Source organism: Leptopilina heterotoma, unplaced genomic scaffold (genome assembly GCF_015476425.1).
Source record: "Leptopilina heterotoma isolate Lh14 unplaced genomic scaffold, ASM1547642v1 Lhet_63, whole genome shotgun sequence".
In the NCBI taxonomy this organism is placed as follows: domain Eukaryota; kingdom Metazoa; phylum Arthropoda; class Insecta; order Hymenoptera; family Figitidae; genus Leptopilina; species Leptopilina heterotoma.
The window spans coordinates 1,411,238-1,429,639 of NW_025111149.1; the positions used below are offsets into that span (position 1 = coordinate 1,411,238).

At 24.3% G+C, this 18,402-nt stretch overlaps 1 protein-coding gene across 2 annotated transcripts in view; it reads left to right on the top strand.

Annotated features, from left to right (window-relative positions):
• The window catches only part of LOC122509815 (phosphofurin acidic cluster sorting protein 2), a 145,903-nt gene that overhangs the window by 105,793 nt on the left and 21,708 nt on the right, over positions 1–18,402 (top strand). For both annotated transcript variants that reach the window (XM_043624069.1, XM_043624070.1), the window contains exons 2-4: positions 4,254–4,557; positions 17,386–17,673; positions 17,749–17,848. In XM_043624069.1, coding sequence (XP_043480004.1) covers positions 4,254–4,557; positions 17,386–17,673; positions 17,749–17,848 — 692 coding nt within the window. The remainder of the gene's footprint in view (positions 1–4,253; positions 4,558–17,385; positions 17,674–17,748; positions 17,849–18,402) is intronic.

The window sequence follows — 18,402 nt, forward strand, 5'->3', positions numbered from 1 at the left end:
AAAAAATTATTTATTTGCATTTTATTTGTATTTAAATAATTAAATAATTGAATTCTAGTAGAATTTTCTAATAAAAATAATTGATTGTCATTTCATAAAAATGAATTTCAGTTAAAATTTTAGATAATAATTTAATATTAAATGCAATAGAGCGTGAAATTTAGAAGATAATTGAATTTTGTAATTAATTTTTTTGAAAAAGTTTAATTGAGTTTTTTTAATATTATTTTTAGTTTCTGTTTTCTAATATTTATTTAATTAAAGAATTTAGGAATAATTGAAATTTCGTAAAATTGAATATTGTAAAGAAATGAATTTGAAAATTGTCAAAGAACTTTTTCGAAAAGTCCGTATACTTTCACTGCTTCGAGCCCTGTAAATGTAATAGAATGTTTTTTCAGTATCTAATAATTTTTAGAGTGAATCAGAATATTCTTTAGGGTCAGGGAAAAAGTGAAAATTTTGTCTGGAAATCAGGGAAAAGTCAGGGAACAAGAAAATTAAATTTTTGTGTCAACCTTGGTGGGGTAAAAAAGGACCAAATATTATATCTGTCGATATTTTAATTAACAAATTTAGCAAAAAATTTTTGTCATGAATAAAAATTGCAATTTTCGAAAAATGTTTCAGGTATGTCATCATTTTGAAAATCCACTGCCAAAAAAGAAAATAATGTGTTTGGATGTTCCGGGAGTGAAAGAGATTTGATGGAAGGATATAAATAGGAAAACTAATTCGATTTGGTAAAGAATGGAGACGATTAATTCAGATGAAAAGCTCGAGGTGTTTGAGAATGTATTTCTGAAAATGAAGCACAAGTGTCGAATGTGTGTTGAACTGATTCATTCATTCATCGTCGTATGGCTGGGTGGGTGATTCATGCATCGTCTCGTCAAGTGTGTACTTAGTTTTGAAATGACTTGCACCCACGAGAATCGAGGAAGGTAACTTTATTGGAGTGCCACACTATATAGAATAGAAAACAAGCCCTCCAACCCTACTATAAGGCAAACTTGAAGCTTCGATGTTGTGCCGATCGATTCAATGTCACCGACCGACCTACGCCAGTCTGTCTCGCACGACACTCGCCTCGTCAGATTTCCGTCATGCAATGGCAGGAAAATTCAATTTGCCAACCTGTACTATTTAAACCAACCCCTATTTTAACACAAAACAGCTAAAAAATTACGCTGAATATTTATTTATTCTCTTTCAAGGTCTCGGATATTATGACCAAAAGGTCTTTTATTTCTCATTATTTTCCAAAAAAAGCGACTTTTTTCATTTTCTTCCTAATATTTGTACAGACTTCCAACTAATCTACTAAAACCTACTATTTACTCTTTTTCGATTTGACTAATGAATAATAAGGTTGTCACGAGAATTAACTTATTTTAAAATTTTTTAGTTGAATTCTTCGCAGGAATTCAATTATTTTTAAACATTTTAATCAAATTCGTGTCAAGAATTCAATTATTTTTTAAACATTTGAATGAAATTTGTGACAGGAATTTAATTATTTTTAAACATTTTAATCAAATTCGTGGCAAGAATTCAATTATTTTTAAACATTTGAATGAAATTTGTGACAGGAATTTAATTATTTTTAGTACAATATTTTAATCGAATTCCTCGAAAAATGTAAAGATTAAAATTTTTATTAAAATTTTTTGAAAGAGATTAATTATTTCAAATAATAGGGATAAAATTCTTTATAAAGTTTTTAAATAATTGAATTTGTTTTAAATTTTAATTGCTAATTTTCAAAATAATAGAATTCTCAGAAATTTTAATTAAAATTCTTTAAATAAAAATTAATAAAAATTTTGTTCATTTTAGAATGTTTTGAATTTTTGAAGGATTTCAAAATCAAATTTCGTTGAATTTTAATTGCTAATTATGGAAATAAATAAAATTCTTAAAAATTTTAATGGCAAAATCATTGAATTAAAATTTGAAAAAGAAAGTTAATAAAAATTATAATATCAATGCTTTAAAGATTCAAATAAACGAAAATTATTCACTTCTTTTCAAAATTTTTAATTAAAATTCTTTAAAAAATTGATTATTTTTTAATATTTTCCAAAAATTCTTTTAAAAACTTGAATTATTTAAAAAAATTTTTACTAAATTTGAAGAAAAATCATGTGGCATTGCAGTTATAATTAGGTATGTACAATAAAAAATTTAATTTTAGTATTTAAATAATTTAATACTCAAAAAATTTTTGGAAAGTTATTAAAATTAATTGATTCAGAGAAGAAGTTTAGTTACAAATTCTAGAAAATAATTGAATTTTGAAAGGGTTACATTTGTAATTTTCTGAAATTACAAATTTTCCTGTAGAAAAAAATAAAAAATATTTAAATAATTATTAAGCAAATTTATTGAAGTTTTGAATAATTCAATTTATAAATCAGTTGAAAGGTCAGGAAAATATAAAATTAAATTTTTGTCTCAACATTGAATTTAAAAAACAACATTTTCCACTCTTTTCATATCTTTAATCGAATAAAACGACTTTTTCTGCACCTTAAAGTCGATCCGAGACCTATATGTTTGATTAATCACTTAATTAAATATTTATTATATTCCATTTCCGATAAATTTCTAAAATTTCGATTCAGAAAGACAATTTTGTTTTACCTCCTTTTGTTCTTATCTCTTGAAAACAATTATATTGCAATTTCTCGATTAGTAAATGGAGAAGAAGATATTTTCACAATAAGAAAAAAATTTTATTTTTCTCTTATATCAATATTCAATGACCTTCTCAATATTCAACACTTTTGAGGAATTTCCTCTAAATTTTCCATAATTTCTTTCTTTTAAGAAATCAGACAAGATTTCTTTATATTTTTTCAGAAAACAAGTTGCAAAAGCTTTTGAACGTTCAAATAAACGAATTATTGTTTCTCGACAATAATATTTTTGAAAAAATTTTTGATTAGAAAGTATAAACGTGAATTAAACACTTTAGATGTTTATGTATTATTAATTATTAATATTTATTAATTAATAAAGTGCAGTATTTGTGAAAGTATTTTGAAATTTCTTTTAACATGAAATTGAACTAATCGAAAATTTTATTAAAATTTTTGTTTGTTAATTAATTAATAGTCGAAGAAATTCATCGGTTTTCTTCTTACGTTAATTAATAGGAAGAAATTAAATATTCGTCAGTTAAATAGTTTCTGCATAAGTAATACTCTTAAATTCGTATAAATAATTATCTATACAATAATCTTGGTATTTATGTTAAATTTACGGTAAATTAAATTTAGCACCAATATCAAATATATAATTGTGGCAAATCAAACAGGAAGTTTTTAACAATTTCACACAGTTTAAATATGTGATCAAATATTGATTCATAACAGCCAGTATATAATCAATAATTGCACTTTTTTTTTATCCATTCGTGGAATCCACAGAGAGAGAGAGAGAGAGAGAGAGAGAGAGAGAGAGAGAGAGAGAGAGAGAGAGAGAGAGAGAGAGAGAGAGAGAGAGAGAGAGAGAGAGAGAGAGAGAGAGAGATTTTGCATTCATAAGTATATTGAAATCGCAGAAATTGCATAACATAGTCGAGGGCTTTTTATTATGTATACATACGTGACATTGATGCTCGCATTGATGTGAATTAAATAACCGAATTCTATATATAGTATAGATGTATAAAATAGTTTGCAATTCAAGCTTTATTTAGATTTTTAGTGGCCTATTAAATAAAAGTAGAAACCACCTGCTATCATTTACGTCAGGAAACTTTTTATTTATTTATTTATTTATCCGGTTTACACTGCGAGAGATATAAAGAGAGAGAGAGAGAGAAATTTCTTCAGAATTTTCAAATTTATAAACTTGGAGTGATTTCGAAATTTTACTTTCAAATAGTTGTGTTCTAAAACTTTTTGTTTATAAAGTGAATATTATACAAACACAACTATAGATAAGTCGTTATTAAATAAATTTTTCTCGAATTTCTGCAAATTTGCTTCCATAACTTTTGAACGATTTACCTGCTATCTGTTGTGTGCTATTCTTCTACGAAGTCAATTAAATTTTATAGAGACATTATTTTAATTATTGTTTACCCTCTTCTTTCCGCTTTTCGAAAATAACGCACAATTTTCTCGGTGAATTTTTTGTTTCGAAATTAAATATTTCATGGTGTTCAATAATTTTTTCTATTATTATTTTTATTGTTGTTGTTGTTGTTGTTCCTGTTTTTAATAATTGTTTTATTGTTGCAGACTTTGTTCCTTGACATTGTCACGACTGGTGATTCTTCAACCGTTGGGCTCGGAATTAGCTTCAATCAGCATTGCAGTGAAAATGCAAAGTTCAAAACGGACATTACGCTCGAATGAAATGACAATTCCACCGGGCGGAATTTTGGACACCGAATTAGAATTGCAATTTGCCCTCCAGTATCCACATTTTCTGAAACGTGATGGCAATAAACTATTAATTCTCCTACAGAGGCGGAAACGATACAAAAATAGGACTATGCTTGGATATAAGACACTTGCCGAAGGTGTCATTAACATGGCACAGGTATATATTTATTTTAACGATTTTTTAAATGGAATTATGAGCTCATAGTTTTAAATGAACGAAACGAAATTCATTTCATTTTCCAAATGCAAAACTAACAATAATATTGCGTCACTTATTTTAAAAAGCAATTTATAAAGTTATCTTGGAAAAGTTTTGAACGTTATTTTCTATTCAAATATATGTTCAACAAAATTAGAAATTACTGTACTAAAATAGAAAATAAGGTAAATTAAATATTTCGGTAAAGTATAAATTTTTTTAATAATAAATTCGCTAAATATAAATTTTGTTGAATAGAATTTCTGTTAATTGAAAATTAAATTACAAAAATTCCCGAGATCAAAAAATTTCATCGACTTAAATGTTAATTGACTCTGAATTTTTTAATTTTAATTTTAATTAAATAATTAATAATAATAAAAAAAAAAAATAAAAAATAAATAAAAATATAATAAAATAATAATAATAATAATAATAATAATAATAATAATAATAATAATAATAATAATAATATAATAAAATAAATAATAATTAATAATAATTAATTATTTTAATTTTAATTTTTTTTTAATTTTTTTTTTTTTAATCTTTTTAATTCTATAATTCATCGTCATTTTTTAAAACTTTGTGTAATTATGAAACTTTATAAATTTTTGTTGTGACGCTTGTGAATTATGTATTTAAATGCATAACCGTTCTATTCCCAAAGACTGAAAATAATAGAATTTTTATGAAAAATTACATTAAAATTTTTAAAAATAATTGAATCCTGTGAATAATTTTATTATATATTATGAAAATTATTCAATAGTTGCGAGGGTTTTATTATCCTTTCTTAAAAAAGACATGGAGTGGAAAGGTCGAATGTATCGAAAAGTATCGAAGTAAAGAATGGGCAATGAGAATGTAAAATCTTAATAGAAGGGTGTTTTTAAAATTGTTTGTACATGTGAAGGTGGCGCTGCAGTCGTATGTTATTTAAAAAGAGCGCGAATATATAAATTTTATTTTTGTTAAGAGAAAGTACTCATAATAAATCTTATTTTGCATTGTCAAAAAAAACGTCAACATTTCAAATATAAATAAGCAAATTATTAACTGAAAAAATTTGAATATTATTATTAATGAAATAATGGACTTGGACAATGGACATATAAAAACTAGCACCATAGACGGCCGCTTGCGGCCGTCGGAGGAGCTAGTCCCGCTAGTCCTTTAGAAAAAAAGACATGAGTGAGAAATCTCGAATTTAAATCGAAAATAATCGAATGTACTCTCGCAGTTATAGCAATGAAAATGAAACATAGAAGGGCACACTCACATTTCCAAATCTAAAGAAATATAGTACCTTAAAAACTCATACATAGTTAGAAGATGGAGCTACAGTCGCTCTTTTCAATATCATTATGAAGTGGCAATTTTTATTTTAATTAACTTAACTTTAGAGAAACTAAATAAAAATTTAGGTAATTTTACATGAGTCACAATAAACAATTTAATATTTAAAAAAAAGGAACAATTTGAATAGAAAAAAAGAAGAAAGCAAAAAAGTCGACCGCGAAGCGGTCGACGAAGCGCTGGTTTATTTATGGAAATAATTGAATTCTTTCGAAGAATTTTATTACAATTTTTGAAAAATTTTATAAGGAAATAATTTACATCATTTCTATTTTTTAATTACAATTGTTTAATAAAATTCAAAGTTTTTAAAAAATAAAGAAAAAAAATGTTTATAAATTCTATTTGTCAATTACAAATTTTAATTAAAAATGGAAATTTTTGAATTTTTAGAAAATAGAGGAAAAAATTTTACTCAAAAAAATATTCTGTTACATTTATTTACGAATTTCCTTAATTGCAAAATTATTCAAAAAAACATCAATAGGTAACCAGGACTCGAACTAGGTCCGTAAATCCCGTAAAAGTCCGTAACTTTGCTTGAAGTCCGTAAAAGTCCGTTTTTTTGAAAAAAGGTCCGTAAAGTCCGTAATTTGATTGAAAAAGGTCCGTAAAGTACGTAAATTATACGATATAATTTGGATAATTTATTAATTAAATTCTTCTCCAAAATATCAATTATTTTCAAAAATTTTAATAAAATTCTTGGAAAAATTTCAATTATTTTCAAAATTTTTCCTCAATTCAATGATTTTTAATAGGTAGGTATCTATACTATTCTAGTAAAATTTTCCAAAAGAATTCAATTATTTAAAAAAAATTAATAAAATTCTACACAAACTTTTAATTATTTTCAAAAAATAATAAAAATTTTACAGGAAATTCATTATTTACAAATTTTTTTATAAATTTCTTCGCAATATTCAATTATTTTCATAAATAATAAAATTTTTACAGGTATTTAATTTTTTTGGCAAATAATAAAATTCTTATTAGGAATTCAATTATTTTCATAAATAATAAAACTCATCGCAGAATTTCAATTATTTTTAATACAATTTTTATCGAATTCCTCGAAAAATGTAATTATTCTTAAAAATTTTATTAAAATTTATCAAAGAAATTTAATTATTTTAATAACCTCTGCTACAATTTATTTATTAGAATTTAAATATTATTTTTAATAAATTTTTAATTAAATTTCTTTAAAGAATAAAATTATTGCATTCAAAATTTTTAATGCAATTCTTTGCGTAAATTATCAATTATCTTTATAAATAATAAAATTCTTCTCTAAAATTGAATTATTTTCAAAAAATTTAATAAATTTCTTGGCAAAATTTCAATTATTTTCAAAAATTTTCCCTAATTTAAATATTTTTAATATCTATTTTAATAAAATTTTGCAAAAGAATTCAAATTATTTTAAAATTGATTGATACAATTCTTTAAAAGAATTCAATGTAATAATTCATATGTAATTATTCAATAAATTGTTTTTTTTTGTTTTCAAATAATGAAATTCTCGTAGAATTTTCTCATAAAAATTGATTTAAAAATGGATTTCAGTTAAAATTTTAGATTATAATTGAATATTAAAAGTATTATGGAACTCTCACAGCTCTGCCTGCCTGCGCAGGCAGTAATTGGAGTAAGAGAGAAAATCAATTAGAGTGAAAGAGACAGTAAATTCAAATTTATATGCTGCCTACTAGCTGTGAGAGCGCCTTTAGAGCGTAAAGTTTTAGAAATAATTAAATTTTGAAAAGGTTTCAGATTAAAATCTTTGAAAATTTGAATTTTTCATATTTTTAACTAATAGCGAATTCGGTTATCTGCACCGGAGCACTCTCGGAGTGCTCCAGAGCAGGAGTAGCATGTTCGGTTTGACAAATGTGCTCTAGTGCAGATCGTTTGGAGTATTCGCTTTAGCAGCACTGCTCCGGCGCAGATCGTTTCGAGTATTCGTTTTGGCAGCACTGCTCCGGCGCAGATCGTTATTTGTGTTCGAATTAAGAAGTGTGCACTCTCAAGGATCGAAAGGTGCAACAAAATTTGCTCCCACAATTTTGTTAGTGCAGTTTAAAAAAATGTCAAGAGAAGCGGCAAATTTAAAAATTTCACTTCTAACAGATTTAATTGACACCTCTAGCGATAGTAGTGAAGACGAATTATGTTTTTTATAATGAATTTTGTATTTAGAGAAAGACTAACATTCAATATTTTAATATTTAATAAAAACAGTAAATAATTTTCAATATTTTTAATATTTAAATAAAAATACTCATTATAAAGTAATTATTTGGTCTCAAAGAAATAACCTTTTCACTTATTTTATTATTGTTGTTGTTAGTAGTTCAAAATGTCAAATAATGTAAACAAAATTTATATCAGAAATATTATTCGATAATTTTGTGATTAACAATTCTGCTATATGAAAACATTGACCGAATAAGATTTTAAAATTCTAATAAAAATATCAAATTTTTTGCTTTTAAAAATATTATTTATGTATACATCATAAAATATTTAATTTTAAGTAAAATAATTTTACATTTAAGAAGAAAATATATTGCATAATATAATGTATAATAATATATATAATATAATAAATATAATATTATATTACATTATATTATATAAGTTTAATTAAATTTAAACTTCGCGCCAAACGAGCAGTGTATGCTTTACACCATAGCCCCATAGCAGTTCATGTTGTGCTCCTGCTCCAAAAACAGTCGAACTTTGCCAGTGTTCATGACGTCATAGATTGCCTCAGAGTAGAGCACAGCTTTTTGAGAGCAGAGTAAACTATACTCCTACACCGAGCAAGATCGCTCTCGGAGCAGATAACCGAATTCGCTATAAGTAAAAATTCTGTGGAATTAATTTTTTTGAGAAATTTTAATTGCTAATTTTTTTTATATTATTTGAAGTTTTTATTTTCTAATACATATTTAATTGAAGAATTTACAAATAATTGAAATTTCGTAAAATTGAATATTGTAAAGAAATAGATTTGAAAATTGTCAAAAAACTTTTTCGAAAATAATTAAAAATAATCGATTTTAAGAAGAATTTTAGTTAAAAATTCTTGAAAATAATAATTGAATTGATAATGATTTTATCACTCTATCTTTAATTATTATAAAACATGAAGTAATCGATCGCTCCGAGTCGAAGACTCGGAGTTATCGATATCTTCATGTTTTTTAGTTATGAAAAAATCTAATTTATAGTTTTAAGTAAAATGTTCTCTTATATGTGGACGTCCACATGAAAAGGGCCCATTTTGGCACTATTGGAGTTATCTATATGGGCGTATTCCTGACAAAATTTGGAAAATTTTGAGTGGTCTTAGAACTTTTTTGGTTGAAAATTCGCTGAGTTACGGAATTTCAAAGTTTAGAACGCCAAAAACCTCATTTCGAGAAAAACGGAATTAAAGATTGCGATACCAACTAATTGTTGTATCTCTGGTTCTTCTTGGAAGTTATTCAGATAAGAATTGTTTCCAGTTCAGGGCACCTTGAAGATAAAAAACCAACAGGTTTTACATTTTTAGACCCACCCCCTCCCCTTAATTAATTAATTAATTTAAAAACCGACAATATGGGCCCTTTTCTAAAAAGGACAGTTTTTCTATTGAAAAAACATTTTTTTACAAAATTAATGATTAAGTAAAATTTTATTGTGTCATTTGAAGAACAAGAATAGATATTAAACTTATTTAAAAATTTTTGACAGTCTCTATTATGAAAAAATTGACGCAATATTGAAATTTTCATTTCGACAATTACGAAAAAAAGATTCTAATATCAATATCTCTGGTTCTTCTGAAAAGTTATTCAGATAAGAATTGTTTACAGTACAGGGTACCTAAAAGATGAAAAACCAATAAGTTTTAAATTTTTAAAACCGTCCCCCCCTCTTAATTTTGAAAAATTTCGTACTTAAGTACGAGAAACCGACAATATGGGCCCTTTTCTAAAAAGGACAGTCTTTCTATTAAAAAACCATTTTTTTTACAGGATTAATGATTAGGTACAATTTTATTGTGTCATTTGAAGAAAAAGAATAGATATTAAAGTTATTTAAAAATTTTTGACAGTCTCTATTATGAAAAAATTGACGAAATATACAAATTTTCATTTCGATAATTACGAAAAAAAGACTCTAACATCAATATCTCTGGTTCTTCTCGGAAGTTATTCAGATGAGAATTGTTTACAGTCCAGGACACCATAAAGATGAAAAATCAAGAGGTTTAAAATTTTTCCACACCTCCATTTTTAAAATACGGATTACTTTTGCAAATGACCGACAATATGGGCCCTTTTCATTTTTCTAAAGAACCAATGAAATCAAACAGTTAAATTATCGATAAATTAATAAAAACCGCATGATTCGACTTGTCAAAACATGTAGATTGATAATAAAAAATAAAAAAAAAATTAAGAATTTGCTCAAAAATTACTAAATTGCGATTCTCTCGAAAACTAGAACCGACAATATGGGCCCTTTTCATGTGGACGTCCACATATATTTTTGCCAGTAATTGGTCCGTAAATGGTCCGTAATTTTTCATTTTTGGTCCATAAAGTCCGTATTTATATACTTTTACTGGTTCGAGCCCTGGTAACTTTTTTTAAATAAATATTTAATTATTATTATTTTTTCCATAGGAATTAAGATTTTCAAAAATTTCAAATTCAAACATTTTTGAAGTTAAATATAACTTTAAAAATATTGTTATAAAACATGAAGATATTGATTGCTCCGAGTCGAAGACTCGGAGTGATTTATTTCTTCATTTTTTATAATAATTAAATTTGTTCGAAAGATAAAATAACTATTTTATATTATAAGATTATTGTCATTGTAACTTATTCAAAATTATTTTTATATTCAATTATTATCTAAAATTTTAACTAAAATACATTTTTAAATCAATTTTTATCAGAAAATTCTACGAGAATTCAATTAATTAAATACAAAAGTAAAGAATTTATTGAATAATTAAATGTTTTTAAAAATATAATTCTTATAAAGAATTTTATTAACAAATTTTAAAATAATTGAATTCTTTTGACGAAATTTAATACATTTTTTTAGAATTAGTTACCTTTTTCAAGGAATTCAATTAAAATTGTATTAAGAATAATTGAAATTCTGCGATGAGTTTTATTATTTCTGAAAATAATTGAATTATTTAGAAGAAACTTATAAAAAATTTGTAAATATTTGAATTCCTGTGGAAATTTTATTATTTATGAAAATAATTAAATTTTTGCGTACAATTTTATTAAAATTGTTTTTAAATAATTGGATTCTTTTTTGTAATTTTATTAAAATAGTAGAAAATATTAAGCTGAACAAAAGTTATAGCTTTTTTCACAAAATTCAAAAAATGCAAATTTTTAAATTTTTTGTCAAATTGATGTGACACTTTTTGTAGCTACTTTTTAATGTTTTTAATATAAATACAACTAATTTTCACTATAAAAATGAAATATAAATAATAAATCCGAATTTTTAAGCCAAAATTATTTTTGATTTTCGACAAAATTTTTAATTAATTTTTTTTATTGAATATTGTTTAATTTTTATGAAGTTGGTATTGATATCGGTTGATGTTTTTAAATTTTAAATTACATTCATTACATTTATTTTATTAACAAGTTTAGAGTCATGAATTTGATGTCTATTACAAATTTTCTAAAATCAATGAACGTGAGTTTGCAAACAATTTCTGTATTGATATTTCAAGGTTTTAAGTTTGAAAATTTCATAGTATGTATTGTCATATTTAACGTAGAAAATAAAAAATATATATGTTCAATATAAAGGGTACAATAAAAGTATCAATAAAACTGAAATTTGACTTCAGCGGGCACATGAACATATAGAAAGTCCTTAAGACGCCATTAGAGCAAATTGAGTAAAATGTGGGAATCGAATTTTCTTATTTCATTAAAAAAAGTTTTATTATATTAATTCGTTTTTAAAAAATTGCTTTTTGCTTTAATTTTTAATGATGTAATATTTTTATTTGTCAAAATTTAAGCCCTACTTTCAGCCTACAATATAGGTTTTATTTTAGATTTTAGCAGTAGAAACTAAAACCCGTCGAAGACGGGTACGACAGCTAGTTAAATATATATATTGACAAATTTAACTATTAATTTTAGAAGATTTTGAATTATTAAAATTTTTCAAAAATCTAAGTTCATTAAAATTTCTAATTAAATTCATTCAACATTGAAATTTTATAAAATTTCAAATTGGAACCGTTTAAAGTTCATTTACTTATGAAAATTGTATAAACGCAACTCTTTTGAAGTAGAATTAATTTTGAAATATTTAAGTAAAATTATTCATTAAATAATTTATTTATTTGATGATAGTTGTTCAAGATTTAAGTTATTTATAAAAAGAAATTTTTGTCAGAAATTGAAGGTTTTGTATTAGAATTCGTGGTAATTTTATAGTTTATGAATCAAACAAAAAAGACATAAAAATTCAGAATTTTCTTATAAATTCTAAAAATTTAATTTTTTTCTTTTAATAAAAATTCCTGACTTTTCTCTGAATTCCCTACGTCAGAATATATGTTTATTATAATTATAATAATATTAAAATTTTATATTCCAATTCATATTTTATTGTTATAAAAAAAAATTCAATTAAAAATTTTTACGTTCTATTATTTTTAAAATTGCTAATTTTATTTAAAAGAGTGAGTGAGAAGTCAGTCGGGCGCGAATTGTTGTTATTAAATTTAAATTGAAAATAATTAATAAATCCCGTGAATATTTTTATTATTTATGAAAATAATTGAATTCTTTCCAAGAATTTTATTTAAAATTTAAGAAAAGAGTTTTTTAAAAAATTTGATTAAAGTTGTATTGAAAATAATTAAAATTAATTAAATTATAGGTAATAAAATAATTAAAATTTTATTATTTATTAAAATAATTGAATTTTTTCGAAGAATTTAATTAAACCGTTTGTAAAGAGTTGATTTTTTGAGAGGGATTTTATTATTTTTTAAAATAATTAAATTGTTTCAAAAAATTATATTAAAACTTTTGAAAACAATTCAATTCTAGTGAAGAATTTTATTATTTTTTGAAATAATTGAAAATCCTGAGAAGAATTTTATTATTATTATTAATTTATTTGTCTAAGGATTACCAAAAATCCATACAAAGGAGCTCGAAATACAATACTATACAACATACAATCATACACATACAATATTAACTAACACAAAATTCTTCATAGAATTATTTTTAATAAAAATTTTGCTATTGTTCTAACCGAGTTACAATCCGGGTTATTTAAAATTTTCAACCATGTATCACTCAACTCACTTAAATCATCAGTGTTTTTTATAATTTTTTTTCGTTCTTCTTTTAGTTTCCTACATTCAATTAGAATATGCAAAATATAATTCTTTTCATTCAAAATCTCCATACAAAAATCGCAGTGTTCATTTCTTTTTAAATAGTAAAATTTTTTGTTCCATACAAATCTCGGCTGATATTTGTTAAATAATTTAAGTTGAATAAACAATTTATAATCATTTAAAGGTATTCTTTTGTTTATTAAAAAGTGCGGTTTATTCTTCATTTCAAGGTAAGGGTAGAGAAATAGCGAGGAGGAGGATGGCGCCCTCAGAAGGTCTCCTTGTTTAAGGTGGTAAATTTTTGTAAAGTTTCAAGACTTAGAGATTCCCAAGCCTCCCCCTCACCAAACTCCTCAAAAATACTGCCCAACTGGCACGCCCAGTTAAATCTAAATTTTTTTGTTTCCCCAGGGTTCAAAGCCCTCAGTCTTCTATATGCTATCTTTGGTAATTTGTTATCCTCCATTTTAAGGAGAAGAATTTTATTATATATTACCTGGAAAACCTGGAAATGTCAGGAAATTTTATAAACCTTGATAAAAACGTGGAAGTCAGGGAATTTTGATCGGAATCCTGGAAAATTATTGTTTTGTAATGCTGCTTATTCTTGAAATCTAATTTTCCTTAAATATTTCAAAATTAATTGAATTTTAAAAGAGTTGCGTTTACAATTTTCATAAATAGATAAACTTCAAAAGGTCGTAATTTGAAATTATGTAAAATTTCAATTTTGAATGAATTAATTAAATAAAAAAAAATTTCACAGGAATTCTATTATTTACAAAATAATTTAATTATTTTCAATAAATAATCAAATTTTTTAAAGAGATTCAATTATTTTCATAAATAATAAAACTCATCACAGATTTTCAATTATTTTTAATACTATTTTAAAGGAATTTCTCGAAAAATGTAATTCTTAAAAATTTGATGAAAATTCAACAAAGAAATGCAATTTCTTAAAATAATTTAATTATTTTCCAAAAATTTTATTAAAATTCTACTTAGAAATTTAATTAATTTCAATAATTTATCAAAATTTAATTATTTTCAATTTCTACTATTTCAATAAAATATCACAAAAGAATTCAATTGTTTAAAAAGAAATTTTAATAAAATTCGTCTCAAGAATTCAATTATTTTCATAAAATAAATAGAATTCTTCACAGAAATTCATTTATGGTTAAAAGTTTAAAAAAAAATTCTCTTCAAAATTTCAATTGTTTTTAGAAATAATAAAATTCTTCTTCAAATTTCAATTATTTTCAAAAATTTTAATAAAATTTTTGTCAAAATTTCAATTATTATCAAAAACTTTTCTCAATTCAATCAAATTTTTTTTCAGAGATTCAATTATTTTTAATACAATTTTTATATAATTTCTCGAAAATTAAAATTATTCGTCAAAAGATTTTTAATTACCTATTTAAAAATTTGTTGATAAAATTCTTTATGAGAGTTCAATTTTAAAAAACATTCAATTCTTCAATAAATTATTTATTTGCATTTTATTTGTATTTAAATAATTGAATTCTCGTAGAATTTTCTAATAATAATTGATTCAAATATGAATTTCAGTTAAAATTTGAGATAATAATTGAATATTAAACTCTCTAAATTTGAATTAAAAAAAAAAAAAATTTCTAATTTGAATTAGTGGCTGACTTTTTGCTTTTGAATTAGCAGATTTTACTAATAAATAGTCGTTTCTACTAATTTAATAGTGAAATTTACTAATTTAAATTTAGAGAGAATTAGCTGAATTTTTAGAAAGAATTGAATTTTGAAAAGGTTTCAAACGTTTGAGTTTTTCATACTTTTAACTGAAAATTGTGTAGATTTAATTTTTTTGAAAAAGATTAATTGAATTTTTTTGAAGTTATTTGATACTTTTATTGTCTTATATATATTTGATTGAAGAATTTACGAATAATCGATGATATTTCATAAAATTGAATTGTAAACAAATGGATTTGAAAATTTTCAAAGAAATTTTTCAAAAATTATTATAAATGAATGAATAATTATTTATTTTTTTTTAATGAATTTTCATTTTTAAAGAAGAATTTTAGTTAAAAATTCTGGAAAACAATAATTGAATTGAAGTGATGAAAGTATAATTTTGAATAAGTTAGAGTAACAATATTCTGATAGGGGAAAGGTGTACGAGATGATCCCCTGGGGCAAGATGATCCTTTTGAATTTTGGCGAGCCTATTAGCGCCACCTTTTAGCCAAATACGGTAATACGTTGCCAATGACATACCTATGAATCAGTCAAACTGTCATGACAACACGCGTCATTAAAAAAATTCTATTGAAAAAAATAAAAATTTTATACTTTTGATCTAAGGAAAGCTTAACTTTGGGCTTAGATAACTTTTGTTGTAGTAGCTAAAATTCCATGTTTCTTGTACTCACGGCTTCAGTATCTCTTCAACTAAGTGTTCTGATTGGTATTATGGAATAACAGAGCTCGTAGGTTAAGTTACGAACAAATTACAAAATAGTGGCATTTGGGGCAAGATGATCCCTCAATGGGTGTACAAGATGATCCCCCCTAATTCCCATGTATTTCGTCTCACCTCAAAGTGAATTTTCTAGTATTAATAAAAAATTTAATTTTTCTCGCTTCTTATATGTTTTTATTATGAAAACTAACTTATCTAAAACAAAAAGTTGACATCTACATCTATTTTATTAATTTTCTCGTTGTAGACAATGCCTCGTAATTAAAAAATAGGAAAACGAATCGTGGTGAGTGGTCAAAAGCGTTTGTGGCCTAAATAAAGTATATTTAACATTGATACACTGTTATTCCATCAATTTATACTCCTTTTCCAATAATTGGGGTAAGATAAACCTACGGATCATCTTGCCCATACCAGGGGGATCATCTTGGACACCCCGGTGTCCAAGATGATCCTTTTGTAAGGTTTTAGAAAAATTAAATTTAATAGTAAAATATTAATTAGCTGCAAATATTTCAAATCAGAATAGTTAGATAGATTAATTATCTAGTAGTGCGTACAAAAGAAACTCGAATATGTTGATTTTTCTTTGAATAATAGGTTTTTTCCCTTAGGGGGATCATCTCGTACACCTTTCCCCTAATAGAAAATAATGATTTTATCAGTCAGTCATTTTTAATTATTATAAAACATGAAGATATCGATTGCTCCGAGTCGAAGACTCGGAGTGATCGATTTCTTCATGTTTTATAAACATTTTTTATATGATGTTTAATTTCAAAAAGGTTTGAATTTGAATCTTTTGAAGAATTTTAATTCCTATATGGAAAAATCATAATGACTAATTATTTAATTTTGTAAAATATAAATGTATGTAGTTTTAAAAACCTGGAAAAATTCCGTTTTTTAACCTGGAAAACCTGGAAAAGTCAGGAAATTTGAAATGAGCAAAAGCGTGGCAACCCTGTATATGAAATTAATTGAATTCCTATATATGAAGAATATAATTTAATAAATTTTTGAAAATGTTAAATTTTTTTAAAATAATTTTATTAAAATTAAAAAGAAAGATTTTAAAAAAAATTTTATTAAATTAAAAAAAAAAGATTTTTAAAAAAATTTAATTCCTCCGATGAATTTTATTGTTTGAAAAATAAAAATTTCATATGAAATTAGAATTCAGTGTTCTTAAATTAAATCTAAAAATCATAATAATTAAATCTAAACTCAAACGTGTCCTCGACATTAAGTTTTTGAAAACGCAATTGCTGTTTAATGCAAAAGCTTGGAACTTTTCCAACTTTAAGTTGTAATGCTTACATCTCTAGTTTCATATTCAAAGGCATTTGAATAATAAAAGTTTTCGAGAGTTGTTCTTTTTTTAAATTTATTAAAGTTTGAAAAACTTGTTCGACTTTCCATTGAGGAGAGTTTATAATATTTTCTCTCTAGTCGTAAATAAAAATTCTTTTCCCATTTTACTTTTCAAGTATATAGCCTGTTATATATATTTACATTAACAATTCTTTTTCTTCTATTTTTTTAGGTTTTACAAAAGCAAATGGACTTGGAGTTAGATTTAGTGTCAGATAAGGCTGAAAAATACGGTGGACATTCGGTTGTTTTAGCTCGAGTCATTGTCGTTGCTTTGAGTTCGCAGCCAGTGGATCATGACAAACGATTGATGAATGATCCCAACGAGAGATTATGCCAAGAATTTAGCGACGAGGAAGAGGAGTTTAGCTCGGAAGGTGAAGCCGAAGGTAGCGACAGTGAACCCACTTTGGAAGTACACAGGCGAAAGAGTCGGGGAAAAATTCCTGCCAATGCGAGGGTACTTTTTTCTTTTTCATTTTGTTTTAGAAAAATCAAATTCAAAAATGTTTAAATCATTTTTTTATCCTTTCAGCAAAGAAACTTAAAGCAAAAATTTATTTCCCTCTTGAAACGATTTCGAGTTTCCGAGGAAATGGAACATGATCAAGAAGAAATGGGACAAAAATTATCTGGTATGGATATAAATTTTTTAGGGAAAATTTAAGTTCAATTATAATTTTATTCAATTTAATTCCTCGAATGTTCTCAAAACATCGAAAATTCAAAATCTCGATAGTTTAAAACTTCCCGAATGTTTAAAACATAAAAAATTTCAAATCTCGAAAAAACTTTTATTTTAATTTAATATTATTCAGGATTTTTATTAATGTTAAAAATTGGATATTAACTTGAAGATTAAATTAATTTTCTTAAAATTTTTGCAAAGAATTTTATTATTTATAAAAGTAATTGAATTGCTTTAAAAAATTGTATTAAAACTTTTGAAAACAATTCAATTCCTGCAAAGAAATTTATTATTTATGGAAATAGTTTAATTCTTTCAAAGAATTTTATTGAAGCGTTTAAAATAATTTAAATTCTCAAAGGAGTTTTATTATTTGTGAAAATAATTGAATTCTTGTGAAGAACTTTATTAAAACTTTTGATAATAAATAAAATTTTCGCAATGAATTTTATTATTCATTAAAATAATTGATTTTTTGAGAGGAATTTTATTTAGAGCTGT